Source organism: Notolepis coatsorum (assembly GCF_963971535.1).
Source record: "Notolepis coatsorum genome assembly, chromosome: 19".
In the NCBI taxonomy this organism is placed as follows: domain Eukaryota; kingdom Metazoa; phylum Chordata; class Actinopteri; order Aulopiformes; family Paralepididae; genus Notolepis; species Notolepis coatsorum.
Window position 1 is genome coordinate 76,960,691 of NC_140183.1, and position 22,819 is coordinate 76,983,509.

The window sequence follows — 22,819 nt, forward strand, 5'->3', positions numbered from 1 at the left end:
TGTCGCGCATACTTGGATTATAGCTGCTGCTTTCGTCTGCCGATCAAGGGAGTAATGTACCGCCTCCCGTAGCTGGAGCTTATTGATTCCTCGTTGATCCGGACTTTTGCATTCGAACGTTCCTCTCCCCTGCTGGCTTACAACCGGAGGGAACCCCTCTAGTATCTCCAGCTGACCTACGAGTGTACCTTACATAATTCTTATGCTACAGGTGGTATTAATTATCCCCTTCGTAATATGCTCATGGACTTACGCTCTTGACCTATTCATGCACATTCTTCGCCTTACAAGCGCAACTCTAATTCTTAATAAATGTAAGATAATCTTGGTGCTCTTCTAATAAATATTACAAACAGTACTTTCCTTGTTAAGCCGTGTTATTGTGGGGGTGTTCATCTCATATACCTGTGTACTGTATGGCCAGTAGTAATGTACATAACGCAGTAGTGGTTTAATGATACCATACTTATTCAATACAGTCAGGGAATTGTACCCCTCAGTTACAATTGGTCCTTCGAGCCGGAGGGTAATTAGCGTAATATTAATATAATATTAATATTGACATGGCCAGCGGTGAACACGTTTGGAGGTGGGTGTTCTGCGTCTGCCCCCCGTGCCAAACAAGCAGGCCAACCTCTTGCTCGCGCATGAGCCCGTTATAATTACACTACTGTCGCTATTTTACAATGAACTATAATGAATTACTATTCATACAGAACACGCGCCAGTGTTGGAACTAATGCACGAAAGCTTATTTCCGCGTCTGCAGTCTCCATATTCTACCGCTGGGCGCCAGGTACGCACGGTCCGAGCTATGCGTAAATATACGCACAAAGTCAAGCACACGTTCAAATTGATAAGTCCCACACTTTGCTTAGAAATGATTGTACACACGGGTTACGCACATATCTGTGCGTACGCAACATTGATAAATGAGGGCCTGTGCCACGTTCCCCGTACCTGGCTAACTGAGTTAGCCGGATAATTTTCAGCATAGCTTGACTTAAGCCAGACATTTCCGTTCCCCGACGTTGGATTTTCTAAATCGCCATGGTAACAGATCAGAAAGTTTGAACCTGGTCGAGGGCAAGGTTTAGTTCAGTTAGCTGGATAACCTGCATGGCCACACCCTCGCAAAGAAATGCCAGCTCCCTTCCTGAAATATTTCTCACAGTCTAGATCCCATTATACCATTCTGAATTATGTTTTTGTGCTTCGTTTGAAATGTAAAATAATAGGTCTGCAGTAACGCTGATAATAAATCATATTCAGCCTATGAATTTACGTTGTCCTATTATGCACGTCATATTTATACGGATACGGTGCTCTCGACACACACAGTTATTTTAATAACGGACTAAACAGATCATTGCAAATGTGAATCCCGCAGGGATATTTTTAATGAATGAAACCTATCAGGCATTTGGCTCTGATTAGTTTCATATTCTTTGCTGTGTATTTGCTTAACGGAGCGCCCGGATTGTGTTTCATTCAAGCTGAAGCGTCTATGCACGGATTGTGGATATGAATTATGAGGAATCTGAATCTGTGGAGTGTTTAATTGTATCACTGTCACTGTGACAGTGTCACACGTTATTGTGATATTGTAACTGGGTTTAAAATATATGAGGAGATGCGCTGTTTGATGGATTTGATGACGTGACGTGACTTGATAAATTGAATGAGCCTTTGACGTTTTGATGAATGAATTTGAGAAAATGCATTTCAAGCACTGTTATCTGATGATGAACATGAGGTGTCACTGGTATAAACTGAAGGTTAATCAATTCAATGCATGTATGGATGAACAGATTAAAACCTGATTAATAGTGTAACTGCAAGCCTCCCTCCAAGCCTCTCTTTGGGAACCATGTATAATATTTATATAGTACATAATACATAAGCACATACAGTAGGCCTACAGATATCCTCATAATATAATTCGTATCAATTAGATATACTATTTGGGCTTGTTTTTATCCTTATTCTGAAAGAGTTGAACAAATTATTTTCGCTAGCAAGATCTCATTTGATTATTCATTCCATTAAGCCTAGTGCCAGCAGGCACATTTAAAAAAATATAATCTGATTTATTGGGGTAATGAGGGACTTAAAATGAACCTATAGATATTCATTTAACTTGTCGGCGAGGCTATTGAGCCGTACTGTATTGTACCCATTCTGTAATCTGTTAATAAAGTTTTAAATCAATCAATCAATCAATGCCGTTAGAAAATCAGGATTTCTGCGATCGACACCTGCTGTCTTTTCAGCTGAGGCAGCCGCGCGCAATTATCCTGAGTCTCAAGTCTGGTTCAAATGAACGAGACTGAATCCACTTTTGAGGAACAGGAAAAGCGCGGATTCAAACATCAGGTTAATTGAATCTGGATAATGGGACTTTTGATCGACTTAGTTGAACCAGGTACGGGGAATAGGGCCCTGGTGTCTCAACACAGGGGTTATATCTTTATCCAGACCAATCATCCAATCTACAACCCCATACAGAAAGGTAAAGGGAGAGCGGATGAATGGAACTGTGCAGGACACAGCATTTGCGATACAGTTGATTGGACTTAGTTTGAATATGCAATTATATTTATTTTTGTGTGGATTCTCTCTCTGCCAGTAAGTTTACAGTACAGGATATTCACGCTTGACCACAGAATGAGGCCTCATAACGAACACTTTCATGTCATGATATTTGTGATTACATGCATCTTTGGGTTGTTCATTGAAAGTTGTAGTGTACACACTGTATGCAATGCAATTTCTTGTCACTCCACGACTGCTTTTCCATAACGTGAAGGTGATTTTCAATGTCTTTTGATAGAATGCCGTTGGACACAGAATTAAGAAGGCCTTTAAGTCAGCAAAAGGAGGAATATACACCGAAACCTTTGCTATACCTGATATCTCTGAGTATGTTGATTGAGCTTTACCATTCATTTCAACTACACCCATAGCAACACAAACTGTTACCCACATTCTGAAATAATCTCAGTGATCTTTCTTAATGTAATACTGAAATTACCATAGCTGTTTATTTAGAATGAGTGAATGGAAGATTGTAGCTGTTAAAGTTAGATGTTATGTGATTGATTGCAAGTAACTGTCTAACTGTGTCTAACTGTTTCCACAAGAGGGCGCTATAGGCGGAGCTGCTAATGCTGCCGCCAGGTATAGAGGTATAAAAGGAGATGTCGACTCCCCCTCTGTCTCTTCCACCGTCGCTCTCACAAGAGAAGGACTCTCATGTACTGCTGCAATGTGAAATAAACCACGCCGTTTAATGGCTAAAGAGAGAAACCATGCCTCATGAACATAATATTGTCGCCCCATAGCTGACTCTGTCAACAGTAGCACATTATGAAGGTGATGAAATTAATCCTGCTACTCAAGTGTTTAAAGTTGAAACATTTGGTGAGTTGTTATCTTGATGTATTAATTATTATTATTTATTTCCTTATGTATTTCATGCAGATCTTTCTCCAACTTAAATGTGCTGTAAGTGGTATTCTTCTGTTAAAATAATAGCTCTACACTCCAACAACCATCACTGATATAGTGTTTGGTCAGTAACATGGGTCTCCCAGTCCCTCCACTCTGAAGTAAACAGAAAAGAAATGTTCTGGTATCCCGTTTCCACTTTATCCAAAATCAGGAGAAAGAATTCCACATTGCAAAAATATTCTAAAAAGAAATAGTTTTAAGGAACTGTCATTGAAACAAGTAAAATAAGCAAATTTGGCGTGGCAAGATTTCTTGAAATAAGTACAAATATCTAGGGTTTTCTCTCCTATCTCTCCCATCCATGGGAAGGGATACCAGAAAATGTATTTTGTGTTTACTGCAGAGCTGAGGGACTGGGAGAACCCATGTTCTGTATCATTAAGGGGTTCCGCTTGGCATCACTCATGCACTCCCTCGCGTACGTGCATGCGCACTGAATAAATTCCACAAATGTACCTTTAATACCAGTATTAGTCTGACCACACCCCTCATCAGCTTACCTTCATAAGCAGGTGTGTGGTCACCTGCTCTCCTCCTTCTCGCTTTCACCACAAGGAAGTGCCTCGGTAGTACCCCACTTGACGTGTTGATTAGTTGAAAAGAGTTGTGACAAGTCTACATTGTGCTTAATTTTTTCTTCTCTCATATCTGTTGTAAAGAAAAAGTTTGGGTCATAATGTATTCTGCGGAGAGTAGACCCGCTAGACCTACTCTTCACCAGCGGTTCTCCATTCCCGCCTCCGTCGTGCGTTCTGGTGCTGGGCTGTTGCCACTTTCGTGGTTGCCGACCCAGCCCAGGAGACAGCCGATGGATAGTTTGCCTCTCCGAAGAGCCGAGGAGTCGGTGCCGTCGCTCCGGCGATGGCCTGATCTCGACTCTGGTTCTTCTGGTTCCAGGGAATCGTCCGTTGGTGAACGGTCGGTTGTTTTGGAGCCGGAGGATTTGCGACGCAAACTTTTCGCGTCTGCCCGTTCACGTCGCAAGATGGTAGCATGCAGGCGCGAACGGCCTGGGTTTGGGGAACTGCTGGAGACCAGCGAGGATGCGTCCGGCTCTGGATTTCCGATGGAAACTGAGGACTTCATGGAAGAGGCGGACGGATTCTTGTATGATGGTCCCGTGGAGGAGAGTATCCCTCCTCAGGAAACACCGGAGGGGGGAGAAATGGCTCCATGGGGCTCCCTGTTCGAGGATGTCGAGGAACCACCTTGGCCTCATCAGCAGGATACCCTACTGTCGGCCACATCAGACTGTGGCTCCTTGACCAGTTGCAGCCTGCTGCATGTGAGGGATGCGGGTTCGGTGGAGGAAGGTCCGCAGGGGGAACTGCAGGCTTTGTTTCCCGAGCTCATGGCGGTAGCCGCCGCCGCAAACGGCGTGCCGCTGCCATTGCCTGCACCTGTCCCTGATGATCTCATAGGTCATCGCTGGCAGCGTCGCCCAGTGAGAGGGGTGGACGTTGTCTACCCATTTTTCCCCTCAATGGGGGCCTATGTTCGTCAGGGTCAGGCGGTTTCCAACATCATGGGACTAACCCCCAGTTACGCGGGTGTCGGGGTTAGTCAAAGGTATGGGGGAGGGCGTGCCTCGGCTTGACAGTCCGATGGCCGCTCTCCTCTGTCCGGATATGGTGTGGGAACCCTTATGCAAGCTGGTCCTCCAGGGGAAATCGGCTAGGCGATTGGCTTATTGGGGTGACCAGTCATTCATTGCTGGTACACAATCGCTGGCTGCGGCGTCTAACATCGCCCACCTGGCTAGATTTGTATCGGGGATTATGACGGGCGGCACGGATCTGAACGAGGTAAAATGCGATCAGATCACCCAGGCGGTTTCCCAGGTGCTGGCCATAGCCATGGGGAAAGTGCGCGCCCTGGCTACCCTGGGCCAGCGTCATCTTTGGCTGGAGCAGGCCCGTGTGCCGGAACGGAAGAGAGCCCCTCTTCTGACGGCCGCCCTCTCCGACGCTGGTCTGTTCGGGAAGGCCCTGCGGTTGATGACCTCAACATGCAGAGAGATGGCAGAGGAGAGATCCATCCTCCAACCCCATTTTCCGCCTCCCGTCCTTGCCGGTGGAGTCAGAAGGCTTCCGCGACGTCGAGCTGTCTCCGTCGTCCCTACCACTGCCTCCGCCGCCGCTGCTGGCCCTTCCAAGAAGGCCAGGAGAAGAGACGGCGCTTCTGCTACCGCCGGCCCATCCACGACCGGAGGATACGGTAGGGAACGTCGTGACCAGCAGACAGTAACCTACCGTCCCTCCGGGGCTCCTCGGGGTGGCAAGACTCGAGCGGCGCGAGGTGGCAGACGCCGCTGAGAGTGACTTTTCCCCTCTGTGTCCCCTCTCCTTTACACCCTCCCCGGCCCCTCTATGATTTTGTGCCTTAAAACATTATAAATAAAGAAGTTCCCCGACATAAGGGGGACTATGTTTTGGCCGAACAAACTGTGTGTTTCTTCAACAATTCATATGGTGGGGTTGTGTAAATATGAATCTGCACTTTTACGTTGTGAGATGAGTCGTGTTGTGTTACGAGGTTAAGCAAGGTCTGCAACATACACTCAGTAATAGGTTCTATTAGCTTGATGCTCCACATGCAGGTAGAAACTGGTGTTATTCCATTGCTTGAACTAAGTATATGTGTCTCACAATGCTGTGTTGTTTAGTTGCAGTAATACTCGTACACGCACGTTCCACGGCCTAGCCGTTACTCTCGGTCAGCGTTTTTTGCTATGTATGACATAGTCAACGGGTGTAGGATTCACACACATGCGACTTGTTTTTGTTGTAAATCCTGTTCACATTTTGTGGGTAGCGGGCATTGTATTAGCTTACGCTATACATTAGCATTCTACCGGAGGTTTTCAAAATGGCTACGGTTGTTTTCTGTGTGTAGGGAACGAAGGGTTTTTTGTGAGGGGGTGTCGAATAAACCCCTCCTTCCCACTTGATTGGTTTAGGGGATTTTTATCTCTTCTGCTGAGCCAGTCAGGGCCGAGCCGGTGAGACGTCTTGGCAGGGGGGGGGGGTTATCCTGCCAACTCCTATTACAGAGAGGAGTCAAAAAGGCAGCATTTCCCCCCATCATAGCGGTGTTGCTATGGCGACGCCTTCCATGAGTTGCGGTGTCTTAAGGTGTCGAGTTAGAGCGTAGGGCTCACGGGTCTGCTGCGCTCGATTTATGTAAACCTGAGTCAGTTGGTCACGTGACTCACGGTTTGCATGTCTTTCTCATGACTACCACTCGTGTGGGAAGGTTTTCTGGGAGGGTCTAGTCTTTACTCTCTGATTAAAGAAGAGTGACTGGATGTAAAATCATGTGAAAACGGGTTTTTTACTCCCAGCTGTGCAGTTCGGTTCATACGGGTGATGCTTCTTCTTTATTATTATAAAGAGTTGGATGTGTCTAGATGGATTGGAAATGGGGGCCCCTGATGGAAACAAGACTAACGTCTTTCTCAGGTCTGCCTCCCCTTACCGATTGTGTGTTTTGAGCCGTACTATGTTGTACCCTTTCTGCAATCTGTTGGTTAAAGTTTTCATTCATTCATTCATGGAGTTGGTTGCATCCCGCCCTCTTGTTGTTCCCCTGGGCGTCTTGGGGATTCAATAAGATGGTCTAAATAGCCTATTATTGATGTGGATATGCCCAACGCACACATAGTGCTAACTCAGGATGTTCTGTTGGACATTAGGTAACTGACTGGCGCGCCTTGATTGCTTGGGGTTAAAACAGCGTTTTTATAAAGCAATCGGGATGGGGGTTTTTCCTCTTCCGACGCCCTGTGTGGTTGTCGACGGGTTCTCGTTCATATCAGGGGATGATGACGGAATAATCTGTACATATGTGGAAGGGTCTCACGCCCTGGGGGTGGGCTGCCGGGCGCGGTTCGCACCGGAACGTCTGAGTGGCGCCTTCTTTTTATGTTTAAGATCAACACGCATATCTGCCCCTTCTCCTGGAGTTGGCATGTCGGCGTGGTTAGGGCACGGGACTGGTTCTGGTCGCGCTGGTCCGGATCAGTTGAACCCGTTGTCCGCCGGGGATGCAGATCTGCTGTTCTGGTACCCTGAGGGACTTGGGGTTTTTTCAGGGGGAAAAATGCTAGGTCGGTCCGGGTGTCGCAGGGTTGGGCGCTATGGAACCCTTGTTGGGTACATTGTATTCTACTCTGTCGTAATGGCTTACGGCTGTGCCAGCCTGTACGCGTCCGATCTCGTCGGATCTCGGCCGCCATACAGGTTGGTCTTGGTTAGTACTTGGTTGGGTGACCTCCTGGGAATACCAAGTACGGTGCTGGGGCTGGTTTTCCATTCTTACGCTCTTCTCTTACGCATGGCGAAGAGGGGCCTGTTGGGGTGGTCTTGACCTCCTCGGGGGACCCTGTGCTCCCCGTATCACCGGGCCCGGTCCGAGGTAATGTTTCGTTGACCTGTAGGCCCGGGATAACCCTGTTGGAAACTGGAACACGGGCTGCGGCAGCGCAGGTGTGTTTGGGGTTTTTTCCTGAGGGGTTATGGGACCAACCACCGCATGGGGTAACACCTGGGTGGTTGGTTCTCTGGTGTATTGCTGCGGTGTCAACTCCCGGGTTAACCGGTTTTTGAGGGTGCCCCTGCACGTTCATGACGTCTGCCAATCGTGTCAGCCTTCTCTGCCTCGACCCCTCTGGGTGTTTTTTTTTTAGATGGAGCCTTGGTCATGCAACTACGCCAGCATACGCCCCTTCCGCCGGGGCGGCTGTGTTCAGCTGTCCTTTCTGGCGCCTGTCTCATCCGCAGTCTCCGAGCTAGGGTTCACAGCCTGTTGCCTGGTTTTCCTCGGTGCGCTGCCTGCTTCCGTTGGTTAACCTTTTTTGTGTGCTTACGGCCATGCTGACTGCCTGTTGCAGGGTCAGTGTGCCAGGCAGTGTACTATCGGGGAGGACGGGGCCCGCTCGGCTGAGGGGCCTTTGTCCGAATACGCTGGCGATGTGGGGGGCGGGGCACTGCGTGCCCACCTGGTGGGGTCTTGATGCTGGCATCATGGACTTCTCCGGGCCCCCGTTCCAGGGGGTCCAGTCCCTTTGGTGGGTCTGGGTCTTCCTTCGCGCTCCGCTGCTACGGCCTTGCCACAGGGTTGGGTTTGCCCTTGACCCCGTGATTCTGGGGGCAGTAACGAGGTTGTTTCCTCCGTTCGTTCCCGGGTGGCATGCGGGTTGTGCGTGTGTGTAGTCGTGGGGTCAAGCCACGGTCTGCTCACCCTGTGCGTTGAGTTGCTTGAGTGCCTCTTCGCACGGTCGGGTCCGTCGCCCTCCCGGTAAACCTCTAATAGGGGGGGTGCCCTCCATTAGGGGGGGTCGGGGGGGCTCGGCCCTCCCTGTTCTGTTGGTTGTGGGGGGCCTTCAGCGGGGTGTATTTGTCGGCCAGTGGCTCCGCTTGGCCTCCCTTTGTGCATGAGTGATGCCAAGCGGAACCCCTTAATGATACAGAACGATAGGTTATGACTATAACCAAGTTCTGTTAATTAGGGGTGACGCTTGGCATCCGACGCCGCTGCAGCCCTTGACCTCACCTTGTGGTGAAAGCTTGGGTAGGAGGAGAGCAGGTGACCACACACCTGCTTATGAAGGTAAGCTGATGAGGGGTGTGGTCAGACTAATACTGGTATTAAAGGTACATTTGTGGAATTTATTCAGTGCGCGTGCACGTACGCGAGGGAGTGCATGAGTGATGCCAAGCGTCACCCCTAATTAACAGAACTTGGTTATAGTCATAACCTATCGTTACTGACCAACCACTCTATATCAGTGATGGCTGTTGGAATGTAGAGCTATTTAACACTTATTTTAACAAAAAAAAAAATACCACATTTAATCCTCATTTAACCATTCACTATTCTCTCATGACATACATTAGTGTTACCGAGTTTCGACGTGAACATCACACCGGAGCAAAGCTATCTTACCGAAACCCAGAACTGAAGCCTGTTCCACCCCACGGGGTCGGTACCGACCCCAAAAATGACATCTGGTCATAAATCAATATTTTTCAGTGTTGCATTTAAGTTGCGATTTTTAAATCAAACGTATTCAAGTATTAACATCACTAACATGTCACAAAAGCATGTAGAATGTATATTATCATCAATACGTTAGTTAAGCAATAGGTTAAAAGTGCCATTAGATAGTTTTAAGTTTGGCGACTAGGTGGTGTAGTGGGCAAGGCCCTCGCCACCAATGCAGGAGACGCTGGGGTCGAGCCCAGCTCTCCACATTGCTATCAGCTTGGCTGGTCGTTCATACTAATACAATTGGCAGTATTAGGGGGTGGGAAGCTGATGGGTGGGGATCGGACGTTGTCGACAGCGACTCCTACAGGTCGGTTGGTGCGCCTGCGCAGCGGAATCAGGAAGCGATGGGGGCGGCTTGTCCCTCCCACGCAGACCCCCGCCGCTGAGCGATCGCGCTGTGCAGGTGAAAAGATGCGACGGCTGCTTCCTCGAGTACCGGAGGGGACACGTGATGTAAGGCTTTGTCCACATTGCAGCCGGCTTGTGGGAGGCATGGCCTAACAGCGTTCGAGACAGGGGAGGGTAGAATTGGACGATACGAAATTGGGATGGGAGAAAAATTTAAAAATGGGAGAAAAAGTAGATACAAAAATATATAGTTTTAAGTTTTCGATTTTCTGAAGTCTGAAAATGGACATTTTGAACCATGGGAATTGTAGTCTTTTTGCAGCCATGCTGTAGAGGGGGTGCATAGCTGTCGACCAGTGTTGGCATTTTTCCGAACTACACTTCCTGTCAGATAATGATTCATATCAATCATTCATTGATATGAATGAATCATATCAATAACTGTTATGATTCGCGATAATAAGCCACAAAAGGTAACGTTTTTGACAAATATTGAAACGCAGTTAGTTTCTCCTCCCTATTGTTAGCATGTAGGAACAATTAGATCTGAAATTAGTTTCAAAACGGTTGCACTGTGGGGAAAATTTAAAAGTACAGTAGATTACAGTAGATTTCATTATCTGTTCTTATGCACGCCTGGTGATACTAAATCCAAATTGAACTCGGGCATTTGAAAGATAATATATGTATATATATATAAATGTGCGAATTGGCTATAATAAGGTAATGTATAAGCATCATATTCTATATTCTATAATAATATTTCAAATTGCATTGGTCCGGATGGGAGAATTCAGTACTGTATCTACAGAACCTTCGGTTTAATCATCTTCCCTTTATTAATTACCTTAGATCTTTTGTACACAGGATCTCAAGAGGGTACTGAACGAGATCAGTGGCAGTTTTTTAAGTTTGGTCATTATTATCATGGTGGTATTCACTGTCAAAGATGCAAAGAAAAATCATAATTCATATTCTCCTTTGTTTCATCACAATTTAAGCAAGCCTAGTAATAGACACAATATTTCTGACACTGTGAATACATTCCCTGAGGTCCATAGATGTACCTAGATACCAAGAATATGCAAATAGCCCTTGTAGAAGTGGAGCAATATTCCATTTACCTAGGTATATATTTCAAAGATAGGAGTGGATCACCTTGTTTGTAGAGCTATAACTATATTATAGCTATGGATACAATACTATGGCTCACCTATCTATCGTTCAATATGTGAAAAAGAATAAATGTTTCCATTCATACGTTCCCGTGTTATACCGTGGTGAATATAAGTATGGTTTTAGAGCGGTCTAGGGTAATTCCCAAAATGCTGAGTTATAGCCTTATACGCCAATTCCACTATAGACGTTGCCGTTTCTTGCCTGTACACGCTATTATTCCGAAATCAAATCTATATCATAGGTATTATGTTCCATCATGAATGCATGAAAGGGGGGGGGGGGTAGTTTCTGATTATTTTATTGTCAGTAACGGCATTCGTATTGAACACTAAAACCGATCGGTATAAAAGCATTGCAGGATCAAGCAAAAATGTATGTCAAATCGTCCTTACCTGTGATCGGGAGTATTCCAAAAATAATATTCCAATTGTTTGATCGCCATCTGGTACATCCAATGTCCATTTGGTCCACGGCATAATCCACCACAACATATGGATCGGGGATATTTGACGCGCTTCAATGGAACCGGGAGAACCGTTCGCCTCGCCCAACAAGGAAAAATTAAACCCGAGACATTTGGCCATCCCACAGGCCAAGATACAAGGTTTTCGATACCGCCGTCTAGCTGGATGCAGCCGGTATTGCACTTTGGCATTCTCAGGATGATTCCCCATGTTAACCCTGAGTCCATGTGCCTGTAATGAATAGAAATATTGAATAAAAGAAATAACGATCAAATAACGAGTAGGCCTATACTCGTTGTTGGCGTTCAACGATTGGCGCCCAATAACGAGTAAACTCGTCGTTGGCGGGGAATGAGTTAATAAACTCATTTGAGGATGCCCATCGCAAGTAGAGCGCAAAGAGCACTTTTATATCTTGACACTTCATATTTTCAATGTTTACAATATTTCTTTCAGATACTTATATGGTGAGACTATAAGAGGAGCCTACCACTGCCGATTCGGAGTGCTAATACAGGATTCAGATGGGAAAAGAGGGAAGCCTGTCTTAATCAAGATTGGAGCTCATTGGTTCAGTGAGAGAACAAATATTTCCATCCAAATCACCATCATATAATATTTCATTTTCAATAACTGACTTTGTCTTACAGGAACTGCACAAAATGCTAAACGAATGAGATAATATCCCAAAAACTGTTAAGTGTTATTGAAAACCAATGATTTTTCTCATCTCTTACAGATCATAGATGGGTCAGCATCTGCTGTTCTCCATATAGCAAAGCTAAGCAGCCACCTGCAAGAACATCTGAACAAAACCCTTCTGGATCTGGAGCAGAGCGGAACAGAGCTTTACATGGCTGCGTCCATCACCGACATCCATAGTAAGGCTGATGGGCTAGAAAGAGATGGATAGAGAAGAACACAGGGAAAGGTTTTAGAGGGATAAGGCAATGGCGAGGTGTAGCCTACAGAGTTCTCGATATGTTACTGATATGTGTAAGGATGTCATGGGGGCAGACTGACATGACACCACTAATCTACACAGGTGGTGAGCTACAAGAGGCAGAAATATCCCTTCCCATCATCTCTCAGCGTTACATCATTGATCTGTGTCAAACCCGTTCCCACTACATCTCTGGATTCCCACTAGATGTGGTGGTAAGGCCTGAAATGTCAAACGTACAGCGAATAAAAACAAAAGAGGAATTGTGTGATCACAGTGACTGATTTTGTCTGTTCATAATGACAAGTGCTGGTGCGTCACCCAAATGGTTCCCCCCGACAACCTAGGATGGCTTAGAGTATCACACCTGGACAAGAGGCAGGGGAACTATGTGAGAATGCTATTCATCGACTACAGCTCGGCATTCAATACCATAGTCCCCTCCATACTCATAGCCAAGCTCAGGGACCTGGGCTTGGGCTATGACCTCTGCCAGTGGGTCTTGGACTTCCTGACTGGCAGACCCCAGGTGGTGAGAGCAGGCAACTGCACCTCCTCATCCATCACCCTCAACATAGGGGCCCCCCAGGGCTGTGTTCTGAGTCCCCTCCTCTACTCCCTGTACACACACGACTGTGTGGCTCAGCGGAGTAGCAATACAATCGTCAAATTTGCTGACGACACAGTGGTGGTGGGCCTGATCTCTGCCAACGACGAGAGGGCCTACCTGGAAGAGGTCAAGGTCCTGGCGGGATGGTGCCAGGAAAACAGCCTCTCCCTGAACGTCAGCAAAACAAAGGAGATGATTGTGGACTTCAGGAGGTCGGGGGTCAAGGACTACAGCCCCCTCAGCATCGACGGGGCACCGGTTGAGAGAGTCAACAGCTTTAAGTACCTCGGAGCCTACATATCCGAGGACTTGACATGGACCACACACATTAACAGTGTTGTGAAGAAGGCACGACAACGCCTCTACTTCCTCAGGCGCCTAAGGAAGTTCCAAGTCAGCCAGAAGATCCTTAAGAACTTCTACTCATGTACAATAGAGAGCATCTTGACCGGCAACATCACCTCCTGGTTTGGGAATAGCACTGCACAAGACCAAAGCAGACTACAAAGAGTGACACGTTCAGCCGAACGCACAATTGGAGGGGGGCTCCCCACCCTCCAGAACATTTACTACAAGTGTTGCAAGGGCAAGGCTAAGAGAATCATTAAAGACTCCAGTCACCCGAACAACTGCCTCTTTGAACTGCTGCGGTCAGGCAAGCGATACAGGAGTCTCAAGGCGAGCACAGAAAGACTCAGAAGAAGCTTCTATCCCCAGGCCATCAGGCTGCTAAACGAACAATGAATGAACACTACACAACAACAACCACCAAACGCACATAGCACACACATCCACACGCACACACTCACTTTAAACAAACACACTGTAGCACCCACTCCACACACTTATAGCACACACCCACTTTAAACAAACACACTGTAGCACCCACTCCCCACACTTTATATTTATGGATGAAGGATTGCACTACAACTCGTACACCTTACTGTAAATTGTACCTAAAATTGTACCTCATCCCATTTCTGCTTTGCACTAGATAGTACTGTACATTAGTACACTGCATAGTATTGTGTATTGTATATTATATGGTAACTCAGAACATTGTACATATGTCTATACCGAACACTGTGACCTCATTTTCTTCTTCTAAATTCATGCTATATTATGTTATTATGTTATTTGATACTATCTTGTCTAGCACAGTCTCTGGAGCGTAACAGTAAGAAGCATTTTGTATGAAAGTATTCTGTACTTCTGTATGACAACTATTAAAGAACTTGAACTTGAGTAGACGACAGAGTACAGCAACTTGCAATGGGCCTGGTCTACAAGATACACTACACGACCAAGGTACCCATGTACATGTCAAAATACTTCCCAAAGGTCAGTGAATACCACGATCACAACACCAGAGGGAGCTCCACAAATCATGTGAAACACAGATTCGGCTCAAACAAGGGACTAAACACGTTTCACCTCTGTGGTCATGAAATGTTTTGAGAGGCTGGTTAAGGATTACATTTGTGCCTCCCTACCCAGTGATATGGACCCTTTGCAATTTGCATACAGGCCAAACAGGTCCACTGATGATGCGGTCTCTCAGGTACTACACAGTACCCTCTCTCACCTAGACTGCCAGAAGGGGGGCTATGTGAGACTGTTGCTCATTGACTATAGCTCAGCGTTCAACACCACCAGTCCCCACCAGGGTGGACAAGCTGATTGAGCTGGGTCTGAGCTCCGCTCTGAGCACCTGGATACTGGACTTTCTGAGAGGCCTCAGGCGGTCAGGGTGGGGGGTCAAACCTCCAACACCATCACCCTGAGTATCGGGTCCCCCCAGGGCTGTGTTCTGAGCCCCCTGCTGTATTCACTATACACACATGACTGTGTGGCCAAGTTCAGCTCCAACTCCATAGTGAAGTTTGCGGACGACACAGTGGTGGTGGAGCTGATCTCTGACAACGACGAAAAGGCCTACCGGGAGGAGGTTGATGCACTGGCACGCTGGTGTCAGGACAACAGCCTGCTCCTGAACATTGGTAAAATCAAGGAGCTGATCGTGGATTTTAGGAGAACACAGCAGGGGACATACACACCACTGTGGATAAACGGGGCTACCGTGGACAGGGTGAGCTGTTAGGATTTGGGGGAGAAAATAACGGAGGAGCCCCAGAACTGCAGAATGACAGGAGAACGGAGACGGTGGTGCAGAATGACAGGAGAACGGAGACGGTGGTTGCTCTTCACAAAAACATGGTGTTCTATTTATTTTAGAACCAAGAGAGCAAGGGTAAATTACAAGTACCAAAACAAAAGCAAAGGCACAGCCGAGCTGACCAAAAAACAAAAACAAAGGCACAGCCGAGCTAGCACTAGAGAGACATGCGAACTGATGCACGAAAAAGAGCATAAAAAACGGAATACTAATAACACTTACTAAGATGCTGTGGGATATTTGTGGATATCCTGAAGAAGAATGTTCTCAGTCAACCGAGGTTTGGATAATAACAAGGTTTATTAACCAAACAGATAGAATATACATAGTACATGGAGAGAATGGCTGAGGGCCTCACCCCAGGTGATCAGCTGAAATGACCCAGGTAAAGAGCCTTGAATTGTTCTCGGGAGGAGCCTTATATAGTTAAAAGGGGGGGAGGTGGTCCCATTTGATAGGTCAAGTGGGGGAGGGGGGGGGGACACAGGATAGATACAGGGGAGGGGAATGTCTTTACATGAGAGAGTTGGGGAATCATTCTATTATTCCACAACGCAATACAGACAGCATGGCAAGGAAGACGACAGCAGACACGACAGGTACGGGAACACGGAGGTATGACGCCAAAAAGGAGTGAGGACAGGCCCACACTTAAATACACGACTAATTATAATTGACAACACCTGGCACAGCCAGTCCAAAACACAGAAAACAATTAAACACCAAACTAGACACAAAAGCAATATCACAAACAACAACCAGACAGGAGGACGATATTTAAACAAGGGAATGAAAAGCCCAGGACAACATACATGAAGAAATTAACTCAATTACTTTTATGAAACACAAAATGGTGGCGTGCACCATCTGGCGGGTGCCATGAGACCGCTGGTGGGAGGTAGGAGACCACTGTTCACCTTGTGACCAAAGTTCACATTGTCCTCCCTGGAACCGTTACAGTACCCCCCGCCCCCTAACGTGCGGCTTCCAGACACTCGATAACATCGTCCGGGAGTGGGCGAGGCAGGGGGCTGAGACCCCGGACTGAACTGAGGGCGAGGACCCGGAGAACTGGGGCCTGGAGCCCGAGAAAAGAACCCAGGAGGGGCATAGCAGCCAGGGGGGCTGAAAACGGGTGCAGAGGCCCAGAGAGGGGGGCTGGACCTGAGAACAGAGGCCCGACGAGGGGGGGTGGGGACGGGTGCAGAGGCCCGGAGAGGGGGGCTGGACCTGGGAACAGAGGCCGGCCGAGGGGGGGTGGGGATGGGTGCAGAAGCCCAGAGAGGAGGGCTGGACCTGGGAACAGAGGCCCGACAAGGGGGGATGGGGACGGGTGCAGAGGCCCGGAGAGGGGGGCTGGACCTGGGAACAGAGGCCCGACGATAGGGGTCGGGGACGGGGACAGAGGCCCGGTCAGGGGACCTGGAGCACAGGCGCGAGGGTAAGGAACGAGGGACCCTCCAGTCGCCGGACTCGGAACCAAACCAGGGGAGTCGGAACGGAGGTGCGACGGCGACGACCCTCGGAGTAGGACCCATCGTAGACCACGGCGAAGACCACAGCGAAGACCACGGCGAGGACCAGGGCGCCGGTCACAGCGTAGGACCAGACAGGGAACCAGGACCAGTCGAGGAGCCAGGACCAGACGGGACGCCAGGACCAGTCGAGGGGGAGCTGGGACCTGGCGTTGCAACCGGACCAGGCGTAGAGGCTGGGCTGGGCGTAGAGACCGGGCCGGTCCCGGCAGCGAGGCATGGCATAGGGGCCGGAGATGAGGAGCCGAGACCCGGCGTTGCAGCCGGACTAGGCGTAGAGGCTGGGCTGGGCGTGGAGACCGGGCCGGTCCCGGCGACAAGGCGTGGCATAGGGGCCGGAGATGAGGAGCCAGAACCCGGCGGAGCAGTCGGACCAGGTGTAGAGGCTGGGCTGGGCGTGGTAGCCGGAGGGGGAACGGTGACAACCGGGGCTACACCGACCGGAACCAGGCTGGCAGCGCCGGCCGGGCCAGCTGTGGAGGCCTTGTTAGCGATACTAGCCACGCTAGCCCTCCAAGCCTTGCTAGCTCTCGGAGGTCTGCGAGCTGCGGGGGCAAGGCTAACCCTGGGGCCTGGACTAGCTGTAGGGGCCTGTTTTGTAGCAGGAGCTAGGCTAGCTGGGTATACCAGGTTAACTGCCGGGACTGTGCTAGCTGGGAAGGCCTGGTTAGCTGCAGGGATTTTATAGCACTGAGTGGTAGACCTATACAGAATTGTACAGGTCAGTTATGTATGTGTAATCATATGTTGTGCTTCAACGGTCTACTGTACAATGGAAAAGTGGTAACAGGAAGTGCTCTGTCTTCCAGGGGGAGACAGTTTGGTGGCGGGGGGCGCGGTGCGAGTGTTTGCCAAGAGGCGTCAGTGCAAAGGAAAGCTTGAGACGGGCAAACAATACCTCATCATGGGCAAAGATGGCGCCACCAAGGACTCAGGAGGACAGTGAGTGACATCGATGACATTATCAATAGAGCTTTCTTTCTTTCTTTCTTTCTTTCTTTCTTTCTTTCTTTCTTTCTTTCTTTCTTTCTTTCTTTCTTTCTTTCTTTCTTTCTTTCTTTCTTTCTTTCTTTCTTTCTTTCTTTATGGTAATACCAATGTCTTATACAGGATATACTCCTAATACCTATTATCTAAAAACCTACACACATATGCTCCAGCTCGAACCCCCCCCTCCCGGACCCCTCTTTGGATAGTACCTCCATTATCCCTCGCTCCTAACCAGACACTACCATTATAAGCTAGCTTTTATTCTCTCCACCACTTCTAACCACATTGTCATTTTGGATTCATTGAGACCCAGAATTCTTGCTGTAGATATTTCTTGATAAATCACATCGAGATATGTAAGAAACCAAACTTTCCGGCACATTTTTTCCGGTTGAAACCAGCGTGATGCGATCAGCTTTTTAGCTACTGTGATACCCGATAAAACCAATCTCTTTAGCTGTGGATGTACTGCAAACTCAAAAACATCATTCAATAGTAATACAGAGGGGTGTACAGGTATATTCCAAGATAAGAGTTTTGATAATTGTTGGGTCACATCTTTCCAGAATATCTTAACTGGTGGGCAGTCCCAGTACATGTGCATAAATGTCCCTTCATCCCCATTTGTACATTGGGAGCATTTGGAGTCTTGTTTAAGACCCATTCTGTTCAGTCTTATAGGAGTCAAGTATGTCCTGTGAATATAGTTAAGATTGATTTGTTGATGGTCCGGGTTCCTTGATGTAAGTCGGACATTTGCCCAGGCTTCTTGCCAATCAAAGTCACTTTCCAGGTCTGGTATATCCCTCCTCCAGACAGAGTCTAGTTGGAGGGTTTCATACGAGGACGTTAGTAATTGATGATACAAATCTGAAACAAAACCTCTCGATGTCTCTCTTTCATAGAAGAATTTGTGGTATCTGTGATGTTCAATTGGTATGTCTAATGGAACACCGTGAGACTTCAAACATAGCCGTAACTGTATGTTAAAAAGCCATGTGGACTTGGTGAGATAAAATGTTTTGCATATTTCTCCATAACTACAAAAACCCTGTTTGTTAAAAACATCCCCTAATGAGTGTATGCCTTGCTCTTCCCATATAGGGAATCTTATAGGTCGAGTGCATTGTTATTGAATAAGGGAGTATGATTGTGCCATTTATGTGGGTTAGGATATTTTTTTTGTGTTTCACGCCATATCCGGATCGCATGAGTAATTATGGGGCCAAATTTCCGTTCACAATGCTTGATTGGTAGTTTAGTGTATGCTATGTCCTTCAGTCTATGTGGGGCTACTATGTTTTCTTCTAATTTTCTCCAGGATACTAATGCTTGGGGATCAAACCATGTTGTCAATGGTCTTAAAGTGTACGCCTTAAAATAGTGGAAAAAATCTGGAAATGCCATGCCACCGTCTGCTTTATTTCTCTGTGCGGTGGATCTTTTTATACGTGGTGGTTTGTTATTCCAAATAAATTTGTATGTGGAGGAGTGTAATCTTTTCCAGTAACCCTCTGGAGGGGGTAACGGTAGCATTGAACTGAAGAAGTTGATTCTAGGTAGTACGTCCATCTTAACTATTGATATCCGTTTTTAAGTTTTGCCCACCTATCAAGGTCGTCTTTGATTTTGTTTTGGATTATTGTGTAATTGTGCTTCACCGTTTGTCTTATGGTGGGGATTATTTCCACTCCCAAGCATCTAAAATGTTTTACCATAGGTATCTCTCCTGGGAGGGTTATATCTTTTTTTGCAGGGGTGTTAAGTGGAAGGAAAGCCGACTTCGGCCAATTTATCTTGAATCCCGATTGTAACTGAGGGGTACAATTCCCTGACTGTATTGTTAGATATGGTATTTAATACCACTACCTCTTGTACTTTAACTTCTGGCCATCCAGTACATGATATAAGTATGATGAACACTTTCCCACCTGATGAAACGAATCCACACAAATGTACAAATCGAAGGTTTAATATAGCAAAAGGTATATACAACGTTCACTTGTTTACACTTATGATTTGAAATATGCACTTTTATGGCAAATGAGTATTCGTAGGTAAATCAACATTGAATGTCCAATCTCTGGTTACGCAGGGAGTAAGTATACAACCTGGAATATTTAGGAAACTATAGCGATGGTACTTAAATGATTATAGCTGGATACACTAAGGGGGGGGGGGGGTCCCGCTGGTTGTAAGACAGTAGGAGGGGGGGGTTAGAGAAGCCGCTGGCGGTATCCCATCTGGCCGACGATTTCTTGGGAGAATTCAAAGTCTTGAACACGGTGCCCACAGAACCTCGGTCCGCAGACGAATACAGCTGGACCCTCTGGTGGACGGTAGCTGCCGGTCCACAACGGAGAGACGTGAGGCGACCTCACTGGTGTAGAGCGCCGTCTCACCTGGAGTCCTCTCCGGGGGGTAGTTCCAACACTCCGCAGTGTTGGCCTTTATCCATGGAATAATCAAAGCACCCAAAGCATAATCCAAGCCGCGGAAGGCTCGCCGTCGTCCGGGTAGAGTAATCCAATATACAGGTCCAGTCGCCCTGGCCCGGAGCTCCTCGGATGCAAGCACCACTAGGGGTCTGCCCAGCCTGGTTAAGCGTCCAGATAACGTCAGGAACGATGGGGGTACTGACTTTAGAACTCTAACCGAACGATGCACCATACATAAATAGACTATTATTAGCTTAATAGAATACGTCCAACTCGACGGTATAGTGCCAAACTATGACTATTCAACTATTAATCTACACGATATCTCAATGCCTATTCTGAGGCCAAGTAGGCCTTACTACACCACACGTGCGTCGTGGGGAGGCTTCGCGTCTGTCACTCTGTTGGAGGGTAAAGAACTGGACTAAAAGAAAGTTCTACTTTACTTGCGCCATATATATATGCGCTATGAACAAATAGTACCATTCGTATTTCGCCCGACATATTCCTGCGCGGAACCGGGGCTTGCCACGACATGTTGGGCGGCACGATTGAACTTGGACCTAGGGGTATGACAACCTGGCGCCAGGTTCTCGTCCAATGGTAGAATGAAACTATTATGGGCTGTTTAGTAGACTAAAGGGATATTCAGTGCATATTGTACAAGGAATATACAGGGGATATCAAACGATATACAAATACAATTAAATATATATATATAAATAAATATATATATTCGGTTTAATCTGATCCTTCACAACAGCCGCCCCCTAATTAGTCCCACCTAATTAGCTAAGCAGAGACAGATTAACCGCACTGTCTACCACTCAAGGTCCGCTGTAAGGGTCAGTCAACTCACAAAGTCATGGGGTCATGGTCATCATCGATAGTATCTGGGAGTCGGGGCAGTTCTATGAGCCTCGCCACGGGACGTGTGTAAGTGCGCCCTTGGACGAGTACTTCAGCTGCTCTGACCTTGCCATCGGCACCGGTGATCACTTTGCTTACGCGGCCAGCCGGCCACATAGCTCTGGGTAGTGACTGGTCAATAATCATGACGACTGTTCCTTCTGTCAAATTGTCTCTCTCTTTTACCCACTTCTGGCGGGTCTGTAGAGACGGTAGGTAGTGGAGTAGGAAGCTGCTCCAAAACTTGTCAGCTAGTACTTGACTGTACCTCCACATTCTTTGGCCGTTCGCTTCTTCAGGCCTGTACATTGTCTGGGGTAGCGCGGGGTCCAGCCGCCCCATTAGGAGTGTGTTGGGGGGTGACTGGGTCGACATCTGCTACATCACTGGAGACGTAACCGAGGGGCTTTGAGTTCAATACTCCCTCGATCTCCGTGAGGACTGTGGGCTTTCCTCCCTGTAGACAGTCTAGCTCATCGGGGAACGAGTCTCTCTGGGCTCGTTGTAGTAGAAGAAGTTCTGCTTCTTCGTAGTCAGCTGCTGACATGTCAGTGGTGGACTGAATCTCTGGGTGGTGCCGCAGGAATGTTCTTTGCTGCGCACTCGCTAGGGTAATGCAGTCATCTATGTTGGGGTCTGTGGAGGCGACTGTGCTCAGTCCACAGAACATAGGTTTCTTGTTCTCAGCCTCCTCGTTACTTGCTTCCCGCGGGGTGGGCGTAGGCCACTCTCCTTCCGGGAGCTTGAGGAATTCTGGTCCGTCACTGTAGATGTTGCGACGGGTTAGGTCATCCAGAGACATTCCCCGGGTGATGACGTCAGCTGGGTTGTGTTTGGTGTCCACATACCGCCAGCTCGCTGCTTCTGTTAACTCTTGAATCTCGGTGACTCTGACTCCCACGAAGACTTTGTATCTGCATGAATCAGACTTGATCCATGTGAGTACTGTCGTGGAATCTGACCACAAGATTGTTCTGTGCACCGGAATGGTGAGTTCACGTTGGATTAACGTGGCTAGATGCGCTCCTGCTAGGGCTGCGCAGAGCTCTAGACGTGGGATAGATTGTTGCTTACGTGGGGCTATTCTTGAGCGGGCCAGGATGAAAGCAGTGTGTATCTTTCCTCCCTTCTCTTGGGCACGCAAGTAGGCCACCGATCCGTAGGCTACTTCGGAGGCGTCGCTGAAGACGTGTAGATCAATCTCGCATGTCTCTGGCCTCACTGTGGATGGGAAGTAGCTGCGGCGTATATTGACGCCTGGGAGTGAGCGGAGTTCCGTCTCCCACTCTCTCCATGTTGAGGCAAGGTGTGCGGGTATTGGGTCGTCCCAGCCCTGGTCCTTGTCCCATAGTGCTCGTACAATCATCTTTGCCCTGGTGGTGTAAGGTAGAATACATCCCAACGGGTCATATTGTCTGGCGAGTGTTCTGTACACACTCCGTCTGGTGGTCGGTATCGCCGTCGACCTTCCCTGCTCTGGAGCCAAGGGTTTGTGTCTATAGTGGAGCGAGTCTGTTTTGAAGCGCCAGACTAGTCCTAGTGTCATTTCTTGGGCTTCTCCTGGGATTGTCGCCATCCAGGTCTCGCTGCTGGCAGCCTTGTCCGCTGGGGAGAGGCTGCGCAATACGTGCGGGTCACTGCTGGCCCACTGCCTGAGATCAAA

General features: G+C 47.9%; 1 protein-coding gene across 1 annotated transcript; it reads left to right on the forward strand.

The window, feature by feature from the left end:
- Positions 1-2,394: 2,394 nt before the first annotated feature.
- LOC311246564 (complement C4-B-like) lies at positions 2,395-17,765 on the forward strand (the record flags this gene model as incomplete). The annotated part of the gene is made up of 7 exons (XM_084336714.1): positions 2,395-2,512; positions 2,630-2,706; positions 2,834-2,926; positions 12,295-12,436; positions 12,601-12,713; positions 15,344-15,359; positions 17,629-17,765. The coding sequence occupies 7 exons, from the start codon at positions 2,395-2,397 to the stop codon at positions 17,763-17,765; spliced, it is 696 nt and encodes a 231-aa protein (XP_084192840.1).
- Between the last annotated feature and the right edge of the window lie 5,054 nt (positions 17,766-22,819).